Source organism: Passer domesticus, chromosome 6 (assembly GCF_036417665.1).
Source record: "Passer domesticus isolate bPasDom1 chromosome 6, bPasDom1.hap1, whole genome shotgun sequence".
In the NCBI taxonomy this organism is placed as follows: Eukaryota; Metazoa; Chordata; class Aves; order Passeriformes; family Passeridae; genus Passer; species Passer domesticus.
In genome coordinates, this window is record NC_087479.1 from 71,350,856 (window position 1) to 71,361,990 (window position 11,135).

General features: G+C 47.3%; 1 protein-coding gene and 1 long non-coding RNA gene across 2 annotated transcripts; one reads left to right on the top strand and one right to left on the bottom strand.

The window, feature by feature from the left end:
* The first annotated feature begins 272 nt into the window (after window positions 1-272).
* On the top strand, window positions 273-2,366 carry LOC135302247 (uncharacterized). The gene is made up of 2 exons (XR_010363950.1): window positions 273-2,140; window positions 2,249-2,366. It is a non-coding gene; the product is annotated as an uncharacterized LOC135302247 (long non-coding RNA).
* A 2,740-nt stretch (window positions 2,367-5,106) lies between these two features.
* Window positions 5,107-8,827, bottom strand: LOC135302248 (uncharacterized). The gene is made up of 2 exons (XM_064422660.1): window positions 7,976-8,827; window positions 5,107-5,869 (listed from the first exon to the last, which is right to left on the bottom strand). The coding sequence occupies exons 1-2, from the start codon at window positions 8,201-8,203 to the stop codon at window positions 5,177-5,179; spliced, it is 921 nt and encodes a 306-aa protein (XP_064278730.1). The 5' UTR covers window positions 8,204-8,827; the 3' UTR covers window positions 5,107-5,176.
* Between the last annotated feature and the right edge of the window lie 2,308 nt (window positions 8,828-11,135).

An 11,135-nucleotide genomic window follows, 5' to 3' on the forward strand; every position in this document is an offset into this window, starting at 1 on the left:
AGTGTCCCTGACCATGGCAGAGAGAGAAAGGCCCCAGACCCTGAGGAGTCTCCCCACCCCTGCCAGAGCCCCCCCTGCCAGTAGCACCAGCAAGGCTCCTTCAGCCCCTTATTTCAGAGACAAGAAAGAAATAGTTGTTATTTCCCCCACAGAGTCTCTGGGCTCTGCTTCCTCAGCCTTCCCCTCGTGCCCCACCACGGGTGGCACCCATGTCCTGTGGGGCACAGCCTTGGGCCCAGGGCCATGGGGGCAGCACCTTTTCCCACAGGAAATCCAAGGCTCCAATCTCTCTGCATCTCTCTGCATGGCGTCTTGTCACTTAAGAGAGTCAACAGCCCCTCCCAGTTTGAGATCAGCAGCAGCCTTGAACTGGGACATTTAACTGCAGCATCCCAATCTTTGAAAAATCCCCACCTTCTCCTCCAGCCGAGCTTCCAGCTGTCCCTCACTTGGTCAGTTCCTACGAGGTGTCCCACAACAACACAGCGAGGCCCACAAGACCCTGCTGGCAGCCTGGCTGCCCTGATTCAGACACATTTTCCCTTCTTCCCACAGTTCTGCAGCTTGAACAATGGGAAGGGGCCCTTGTTTGGTCAGCAGTGAAGTGTCAGACTGCACCTTGCTGGCTCAGTGCCCTTCCCAGGCTTCAGGATTCAGGTGGGGAGGACAACTCAGCACAGGCAGGAGGAGAAAAGTCGAGCTGCACCCCTGGGGCACCCTTTGTGTATTTGCAGATTTCCTTTGTTCAGGGGCCTACATGCTGTCCTTGTCACCTCAGGGGTGCTGCCAGCATGGAGGAGAAAAGGCAGGAGGAGAAAAGTCGAGCTGCACCCCTGGGGCACCCTTTGTGTATTTGCAGATTTCCTTTGTTCAGGGGCCTACATGCTGTCCTTGTCACCTCAGGGGTGCTGCCAGCATGGAGGCCTGGCCTTGTCATTGTGCAGATGAAAGAACTGCTGCCAAAACAAAAGGCAGAGAGAATTCCTTCCTGGGTTTGGAGCCCCCTGGACAGGATCCATTCTACTGAGCAAGCAAGGCTGAACAGTCCCACAGCCCTAAACACAGCTGCAAAGTGTCCTTGTGCCCATCACCCTCGATCCAGCAGGGCTGCAGAGAGGACAAACTCTGACCTTTAAACCAAAAGGGACAAAACCTTGTACAGGGCCTGGCCTGGAAGGCCTGGATGTGATGGCCGCTCCCAGGGAGAGAGACCAGAGGCCCTGTGAGTAGAGACCAGGACTGTTCCCAGGAAACCATGGCAAGGTGTCAGGAGCAGGCATTAGAGACAGGGCCAGGGAGATGTGATGCAGGTGGCTGAGGGAGAGCATCATGGAGATGTAGAAATTGAAACTAGGAAACAGGATTTCCTTTATCTCTGACAACATGAGCCTGCACGGATGGAAGGCCTGCTGTGTCATCACAGTGTTAGAAATGAACTTTTAGATACAAATAAATGGACACACAAAGTAGTGGAGGCAAAAGAAATCTGTTTATTAGTAACAATTCACCTGAGCTGCAGGTATGCCCTCTTTCCCCCAAGAGCCAAACACACACACCCTCCAAAACAAGCACTATATTTTATCCCCTTTCCTGGCCAGGGGCAATCCCTGTCCCCTTTCCCATTGCCTGGGTACTTGAGAATTTCTATTCTCTCCTCACCGCCTACTTTTCTGTCCGCATTCCTCTGATCCTACTTCCTTTTTGGTCAGGTCTTTAACCTGGCTGCTTTCCCAGCTCACAGCAGCACCCAACAAATTAACTGGAGCAAATCCAAACCAGAAATAACAACACACAGAACCAACTTTCATTGTTTTACCTAATAACCTTTTGGGTTCAGCAAAATATTACCTCATCTCTGACAACAGGGTAGAGGACTCTGATGTCACCAACCTCTGGATGATGACATCAGGCATTGCTGGATTGTGACCTCACCTTCTCTCCCTGCTTATCTTGGGGTTCCAAGGAGTTTCAATGCCTTTTGTGCTGTCACAGGGGTTGGAGGCTGGTGTCAGAGAGCAGTGGGCTGTGACATCACAGAGGGATGCATTGTGACATTGTGCCCCTCAATTCCAAGGAATACTTTTGAAAACTACTTCCCAAAGTGAATCTTTCTCCAAGCAGATGGACTGGCAAAACCCATGTACGATCAAGTGATAAGACGGAGTTTGTACTCTCACAAATTTGTTTTTCCTCCCAAGACCTCTGAAAACCTCTGATTTTTTTTTTTCTGATTTTCTTTCTTCTTTAGAATCTGTGAGCAGAAGACAGGAATATTTTTGCCTGTTGGAAAAATGCCATAGCAATGTGCTCTTGACTAGGCGCACTCTTGTCCTTACCATAAAGAAAAGACACTGAACAAAATGAAACATCAGGGATTTCGTGGGAGCAGATAGGAGAGACAAAATCTCTTTCATTCTTTAAGTTGTCTGGAATAATTCTGCAAGTTTGCAAAGTGCACAGAGATGCAGTCACTAGAATGAGGCCATTACTCTCATCTGGCATCCCTAAGCCTTTGCCTCAATTTTCAAACAGTTTGCAAGTGAAGGATATATGCAAGATTTGTCTAATTAGTAAAGATTCCCTTAGGGTTTGATGTGTGGGGATCTCTGCCATCCCAGAAGGCATGCTGAGACCAATTTCTTTGGTTTCATTCCCTCACAGAAAAAAAAAAAAAGAAAAAAAAAAGAAAAAAAAAAGAAAAAAAAAAAAAAGATGAGGCTCTTTCTGTGCCACGCTGTGGCAGCTCTGCCCTCTCAGCCTTTCCCTTGAGCCCTTTGGTTCTTTTCCCTGAGCCTTGATCCCCATCCTCAGCCAAGGGCCCCTGGAGCCCTTTCCAGGGCTGCAGGAAAAGCTCCCTCAGCCATGACCACAGAAGAGCTTCAGGAAGAGTTTATTGTCTCTTGCTGTCTCTTAGACAGAATTGGTATGGATCACCTCGGAGTTGTAGAGGAACAAATTTTCAGGGACTATTCCTCTTCAAATTTGTTTTGTTCTAACCCGGAAGGAAGACAAAGAGGAGTGCAGCGGCGGCGGCTGGCCTCTGAGTCTCTGGATTCCCGGCTAGCTGCGGCCAGCACCGCCGGCAGTACTGAGGGGGGAAGGGCACCCTCCCGCTGGGAGACTTCCTGGGGAGAGTGCTTAAGGCGGAATGCCTTCAGGAGAGCGAGAATCCACGGAGCCGTTTGGAGAGGAGCCGGGCTGCGACCCACAGGAGAAAGACAGGACCGCGCCGACAGGGAAAAGGAAGGTGTTTTATTGAAAGTGCGTCGTGCGCGGACAAAAAGGCATGCCCGGCAGGGCCTTATAACCAGAATACAATGACCAATCTAAATTTTTGAGAGGAGGGAATAACACGTAACAAACATCTCGGATCTCCAGTGGGAATAAACTGAGGGTTGAACCCTGACCCCTGGTCCAATCATTCAATGTCCAAGGCAGAAGGTTCTGGATGGAAGGGTGTGGACACCGAATAACAGACAGGCAGCCAGGGAGGGATTAGGAGAGATAACTCGTAGGGAAGGGGAGGGGAAAAGTGCAACTGACGGGGCGATCTAGAAGAGGGAGAGAGAGAGAGCCCGGGCAGAACCATAAACAGGAATGGGGGGCACAGGAATAAACCAACTTAAAACTAATGCACCCCAACAGAGGAGGTTCTCTGCTGGTGCTAAGTTATGCTTGCAATTAGTGTAATAGTAGTCATTAAGTTGGGGAAAGTAACAAGAGCAGTGCAGCGAGCACTTCACGCAATACAAGTTAGGACCCAGCCCTACAGATCCCGGAGTTGATGCAGTTTCACAGGGTGGTTTTAACCAGGAAGTTTGTCTTTTTTTCTTTTTATAGGAACATACCCACTTCCCTGCTGAAGATCAGCACAACCAGTCTGGGAGTGGGGCAGCTGCCAGCAGTTTTAAATCGAGATGTGATAATAATTTTTCACTTAGACTCTGTCACCTTTGGCTTACATAGAGGAGGCTTTTCCTTCCTTTTCATAATGGGTATGTAGTGGGCCAAATTTCTCTTTCCTGTTTATAGAAACCTTCCTGGAGTTGAGATGGAGCTGGGGGAGAGCCAATGAAATTTTGAATTGCCACCACAGTTGCTTCTATTGACAATTTACTAATGTTTGTGACTTGTCTGCATTCTCATCACAAGTGACATGTTGGGAGACCAAATATGAGTCAAAGAACTATATTTTATTTTTTTAATGGAAAAAAAAAGGTGGCATACGAAAACTCCTATGGATGTCTAATTTTTCTCACCATAAACTTCTACGTATTTGAAATCATGTTAACCTTCTCAGCTCTGCCTTGGGAGGTTTTAGAATTATTATGGTCTGGCTGCATTTTTCAGATATCAGAATAAGGAACTAAAGAATCCTAACAGAAAACAAAAAATGTCCCATGAGGAATGGTTCCCTTCACCTTCCCCAACTCCTTTTTGCCTGCAATGCAGTCACCCCAGCAGCAGCGCCATCGCGGCAGTGAGTCTGAGAGGTGGCAGCTCTCTGGCCCACACGGTGCTGCTGGCAGAGCCGGCTGCTGCCTACTCAAGGCTCAGGCAGGCCCCTGAGCTGCCGAGCTGCACGGCCAGAGCCATCTCAATGCTGCAGTGCAGGCCAGAGGCGCCGCTCAGCCGGAAGCTGCAGGACTTGCTGGAGGGCAGCGCCGTGAGCTGGCAGTGGCGCGACTGCGGCAGAAGCGGCCAGGCCGACAGCACCAACATCTGCACCCAGCGGGTGACTTTCTGCAGGTCCAAGTAGGAGCCCGTGCAGAGGGTGTCCAGCAGGTACCACTCCTGATCCGTGGGCAGCTGGCCACCAGCGGCGTGCAGGAAGCACGTGTGCCCCAGCAGCTGCTCCCCGGAGCACAGGCACTCCAGCGCCACACGGATGCGTCTGGCTGGCGGCCGCTTGGTGCTCTCCGGGCTGAAGCAGTGGCCGGGGGGTGGCCGCAGGATGACCAGCATGAGGTAGCTGCTGCTGCTCTCCTGGACGCTGCAGGCTGCAGGGCTGGTGTCCGTCCCGGCAGCTGGGTGCAGCTCCGGCATGAAGCTCCTCCAGGAGAGCACTCAGCAGACACCCAGGAGCTCGTCCACCAGCTCCTGCAGCACCTTCGTGCTGGGCAGGCCCTGCTGCAGAATCACAGAATCACAGAACAGCTGGGCTTGGTAGTGACCTTTAGGGACTGTCCAATTTGATCCCACAGAAATGAGGAGGAACATTCCCAATGAGATCAGTTTGCTCACAGCCCCCTCCCGCCTTGTCCTGGATCTGCCCATTGGTGAATGGGCTGGGCACAGCCAAAATGCTGCCACCCCTGTCTGCACCCTTGTCCTTCTCATGCTCACTCACCTTCTCCTTGCTGCTGAACTTCACCCTGACAATATTCATCTTGCTGATGGATTCCTCCTGCGTGCTGTGTCTGGCAGAGCCACACTTCCATCTCGTGACCAGCCAGAAGGCCAGAGGGAGCAGAGGCAGCCACAGCAGCTGCCATAGACAAAGGAAAAAGCTTTCCATGATGGAATTGTTGCCATCAATCTCCTGCAGGAGCCGAGTCATTTCCTGCTGCAGATACTCCTTGCGCTCTTGCATCCTTTCAGCTTCATTCCTTTCAATTGCTGGATTCCCTTTCTGCCCAGCTATGGTCAGCCAAGGCAGCCACAGCAGCTGTCGTACAGAAAGGAGCAGGCTTTCCATGATGGAATTGTTGTCATCCACCTCCCGCAGGAGCCGAGTCATCTCCCGATGCAGAAATTCCTCGCGCTCCCGGATCCGCCTGACCGCATCTTTATCAATTTTCATGTCTGCTTTCAACCCACTGGGGGTGAATAACAGGGCCAGGATGAAGGCCAGTGTTGGAGACATGGCCTGGTGGGAGAAAGGGGGCTCAGCATGTCTGGCTGGGAGGGACCAGGGAGCTGGTGACACCTGCAATGTCCCCAGAGCCTCTCTGGGCACCTGCCACATTGAGAGCCCCAAGCCCCACTTCCCTCAGCCCTGGGGACAGTGCCCTGCCCTGAGGGTCCCAGCTCTCACTCTGGCTTTAAATCCCCAGGGCACCTTTCCCAGCCCCCGTCCAGACCAGCATTTTCCCTGCATGTGCACTCACTGGCTGCCAGAATCCAACTGCCCAGAGCTGCTCCTGACACAGAGGTCAGTGTGACCTCTCCTCTGTGATGTCACAGCCAGCAGAACCATGTCACTCAGCTGCCAATCTGGCTGTGCCCCTGCTCACAGCTCCCACTGTGACCCCTGCCCTGGCATCTCCCAGCCCCCAGAGCCACACCTGCCCGGCCATGAGCCCCAGCCTTGGTCCCCACTGCCGGCCTCAGTGGCTCCTGGCCATCCTCACCCTGAGTGCAAAGCCAGCCCCAGGAGCCCCCCAGGGTGCTCTGGATCCAGGCTGAGACACCCTCAAGCCATCACTGAAAGGGACATGGATGGGGACTGCAGCTGGATCTTCCAGTGCTCACCACCCCTGACTGTGCTCCAGGTGAACCCAAACCTCAGCAGCTGCAGCATCTTCAGAAGTTTATAAGACTTTGTGTTCTACATGTGTGAATTTCATGCAAAGATATATACCAATGTGCAATTGCTCAAACACACGCAAGTCATCTGATAAAATAAAAATAATTTTTTTTAAGAAGGCATAGCTTCTTTTATAGTTATTTTTTGCAAGCTTTTAAGAATGCTTTCAGTTTTCAACATTCTGTTATATTCTAACAGCACAACTGTGTCTCCTTTTTATAAGGGTAGTTGGAAGACCCCAGTAAATTTGTCTTAAGAATATCAAGTCTTTAAAACCATTGGAAAGCAGAGAGGTAAAACCCTCTAACAGCCTTACTAAAAGGATGTGCAACTAAATACAGTTTTGTCTCTCTGTGTAGTCTGGATGTAACAAATCTGTGAATTGAAATTTGCAAATACTCAATCTTTACTAAATCTTGCAGCCTATCACAATTTAATTTTTTTCTTGCCAATGTATTCTATTTACAGGTTGTTCTCTGAGAAATTACCTCTGAGGGAGCCCTGTTCTCCCATGAAGCCTCTTGGAAACCTTACTCCCCACCAGCAAATAAATGGTGCCATGGTCAAAACACCCTGTGACTTGGGGAAACCTGCTCTGCTAGCACCTAGCATTACCATAATTCGTGACCAAAAAAATTAAGCACAAGAGATTTTTCCATCAGTTCAAATCTGGCTGCAGAAACAATATTGATTTTTGAGGCAGAAAAAAGAAAATAGAAGCCTCAATATTGGTCCCTGGGGTTAATGCTGCAAAAACTTAAAACAAATGCTAAGAGAATCGAAAGTGCTTGCTCAGTAAGCAAACCAGTGCTACCTCCTAAGCACTGAGCTGCTACCAAATGCTAATAACACCAAGCATGTAACACTCTAAAACCAGCAGCAATACACTTTTCACTGGTCACCATGGACACAGCTGCCACAACTTTGAAAGGATGTACTGCTTCAAATTTCTTCACACCCAACATCCATCCATCTAAACATCCAGAGCTGAGGGAGCAAGTAAAGGACTTAAAAGTTGAGAAGAACCCAGATGGCATCAATGAACTTTTCAGACAATGGGGGTTGACAGGATAGGTTTCATCATTTGTTAGAGGAATTTTTCGGGTTGCAATCATTGTTTTTACTCATGTTTCCCTGTTTAGTTAAGTGTCTGCAGAGATCCACTGGGGAAATCTTCATAGTAAGAAAAAACAGGGGAATTGTGGAATCCTCTGACTCCTCCCCCTCAAGGAAGATCATATCACAGAGTTTTCCCAACCTAGGCTGATAGAGAAGACTTAACCCCTGACGCTCTGCAGCACTTCTGCCAATCCACATCAGATTGCCTCCCCCACTGGCCAGCTGACACCGCCCACCCCAATTATTCATCCCTCATCCCCCTACAGGTTGCTGCCCTTGGCCCTGCCCTGTGCCCGCCCCTGTGCCCTCAGGTCACCGGTCACTGACCCCACACTGAAGTCCTGCAGACCACATGGTTTGGTCTTTTGTCTCTGGTCCCTCTGGCGTGCTGGATACAGTAAAACCCTTGCTGGAATATGCCATGCAAAGACCCTTCCTGCCTTCCTGTGCTGAGCTGTCTGTGGCGTGTGCATGTGCATGGACTGGAAATGGCTGTTCTCGTGGCCTTCCGCTGAGCGGCTTATGAAGGAGACGCCTCCAAGAAGATTGCAGCATTTCTACCACCCTGCAGCGCTGCAACACTAAATAAATACACAAAAATCAACTTAGGTTAAAAAAATGAAATTTTTATAAATTGCTACACTGGCGATGTCAACATACAAATATCAATTTAAGGTTGCAAAACAAATTTTTTCCTACTATCATGCAATGTAAATATTTACAAATATCAAATACAGTTAAAAAAACCTAATGTACTGAAACACTCTACAAACACTAATTAGAAACAAATATCAATCAAAGCTTAACAACTAAATTGATTACAAATTACTACAACTGAACAGCCCATACACAAACACAGGAATATCAATATTCCTCTCTAAATAACCCTAGGCCTAGAACTAAATGAACACAATTTCAGAACTGTACAAATCCATACGCGTTTCAATAGAATTAAATACACCACAACAATGTGCAGTGTAAATATATATTAAGTGTTACATATGACATATAGTAAGACATATGTAAACATATTCTTAAGAATCCTATCTATAAATACAAATATCAGTGTACCAATAGAAAAATCCATCTAACTGTAACAGTGGAACTATAGAGCTGTACAACTGTACACATATGTGAATATAACAAAGCAGGGACGTAAAGTGAACATAGGTACACATATATATAACTGCATACATATCTATGTTTTTATATATGTTTACACACCCACAAACACATATATATACATACATAACATACATCCATAAATGCAACTAGATACACGTTCATAATATCTATACAAATATCATTCAATGTATGTAAATATCCCTACACTTGTAACTATCCAAGTCTAACTCTACCCATCCATAAACAGAACCAGATCAGCAGGGATTGCAGCCCCCCATGTTCCCAGGCTCTCCCTCGGTCTCCTCCTCCCATGCAGAGCAGCTCTCCTGGACAGGGACAGCAGATGGGACATGTGGGAAGCAAAGGGAACACTGAGTCAGTATGGGGACGTTTCCCTTGGCAGCAGCTGCACTTCCATCAGGGAAGAGGAAATGTCAGAGCCTCCCCAGGAGGGTCAGAAGGAAAAGCAGCCAAGCGGGCCAGGCTGTGGTGAGCTGTTCACTTCTTTCAGGCATCCCAGTTGCTCTGGGGGAACTCCCTCATGTCACGTTATTGAACCACCTCTGCACTTACCTAGACTGTGGCCCCCAAATCAAGCAGTATTTCTGTCTCCAGCTGCTTGCACCAATGACAGGGAACGTCCTCTGACAGCGCTGGGGCACAAAGTTACCTTCCACCGCTCATCTGACAGGGCCTTGTTCTTCCTCTGCTCCCTGTCTTTCTCCTTATCTTCCACTTGGAATTTTTGCAGCATTTCTTTTTCTTTCCCCTTGATCAGTGCTAAAATGAATATTTCTCTTCCAAGCTTGAGTTTGTTCAGTGATCCTGTGGAGTGTTTTCTCAGAACCCCTTGTAGTGGAATTAAATGTTCATTTCAGCAATTCTGGAGATGTTCTGTGTGATTTATGCAAGTCTCCAGTTCATTAGGGCACCACTTAGGAAGGTACAAAGATAAGAAGGATGTTTCTATATGTCAGTTCACTAGTGGAATATTCATGGATAGAGAGAGTGATTAGCTGCATTTAACGTGTACTCCTAACCTGAAAGTGCAACAGGTAACTTGGGGAGAAATTAAAGCCAGATCTCTCCTTCCACCAGCCTGTATTCAAAGTAAAGTAAATAGAGCAGAGTGAGAATGTTAGTGTTGAGTTCCTAATGTGCCTTATTAAGGTGTTCTTAAAGTAATGCAGATAAAATCTGGGTTGGCATTCCTAATTTCCAGACTCTCCTTGTCAGTTTCATTGACTCTGAAAACAGCAGAGATGTGCCCATCCTACCTTATCAATTGATTTGGGGAGGTTTTAGGTTCAGATTCTCTGAGGCTTTAGCTTTTTAGATCTCTAGACAATGCTTCCAGGAATCTAAATGGCTTTCAGAAATTAAACTTTGCTCCTTTTTATCTCAGTCTGGTGCACTTGTGTGCACCAGAAACCTTCAGTGAATGGATTCCACTCTAATACAACTCCAAGCTGAATCTCTCAGCTCTGTTTACACTGGTGGTTTACTCTCCTGCACAGTGCAATTTTAAAACCTTCATTCCTTTTTATCTGTCTTTCTTTTTCTGTTTTAGCTTGCAAATGCATGCAGATGTATCAGAAATTAAACATTTAATTTCTGATACATCACTTCCTGTCTAGTAATTTCGTTTTATCCTGTTCTGATGTTATGCTAGCCTTGTATGTTTTATTCTAAGTGCACTCATGTTTTCTTGAATGTGGAAGTTTTAGAATGCAATGTTCTCATACATCTCCTTTCACGAAACCCTTCACTATCATCAGCAGAAGTAACTGTGTGGTTCCTTTCTGCTTTGTAGAAGATTTTGGGAAACTCAAGTCCTGCTCAGCTACAAAAAACATTTATGGTGCTTGGTAATTCTCCTAAGAACTGAAGTTAACATAAAGCAATGGCAGCTGCTTTTTCACTTGACAGAAATTGGAAGAAAGCACACTGCAGATACTGAGGTATGCAGTGCAAGGATGGTGGGCATCCCTCAGTTATCCCAGCAGATTGATATCACTGGCAACATTCCCTCTTTTCCAAAGGGTTTTCATTTGCTTTGGCTGTACTTTGTATGGCTGCAGGTCACATTTCCCTTGATTTCAGGAAGTATCTTGGCAATAACTCTTGGTAATATACCTTGCTAATTCCCCCCTTGGAGGAATTACTCAGTTCTGCAGTCCTCAATATATGCCCTGTTTTAAAACACTTTTATGCTATTTTCCCTGTCTTGGTGTCTTCACACTTGTTCAACAAGGTTCTCTTTCTGAGGATACAAATCACAATATCCCAAGGGATTAAAAATGCTTGCATATTTGTTCCCTAAATACTTACAAAAGAACAATAAGAAAAATCCGTATAAATG

Bases quoted from the DNA above. Each gene is read 5' to 3' on its own strand.
- LOC135302248 (XM_064422660.1), bottom strand. From the start codon at position 8,203: ATGCTGCAATCTTCTTGGAGGCGTCTCCTTCATAAGCCGCTCAGCGGA. The intron at 5,870-7,975 runs GTCAGTGACCGG...TTCTCCCACCAG, and splicing joins CTGCAGGACTTCAGTGTGGG to GCCATGTCTCCAACACTGGC.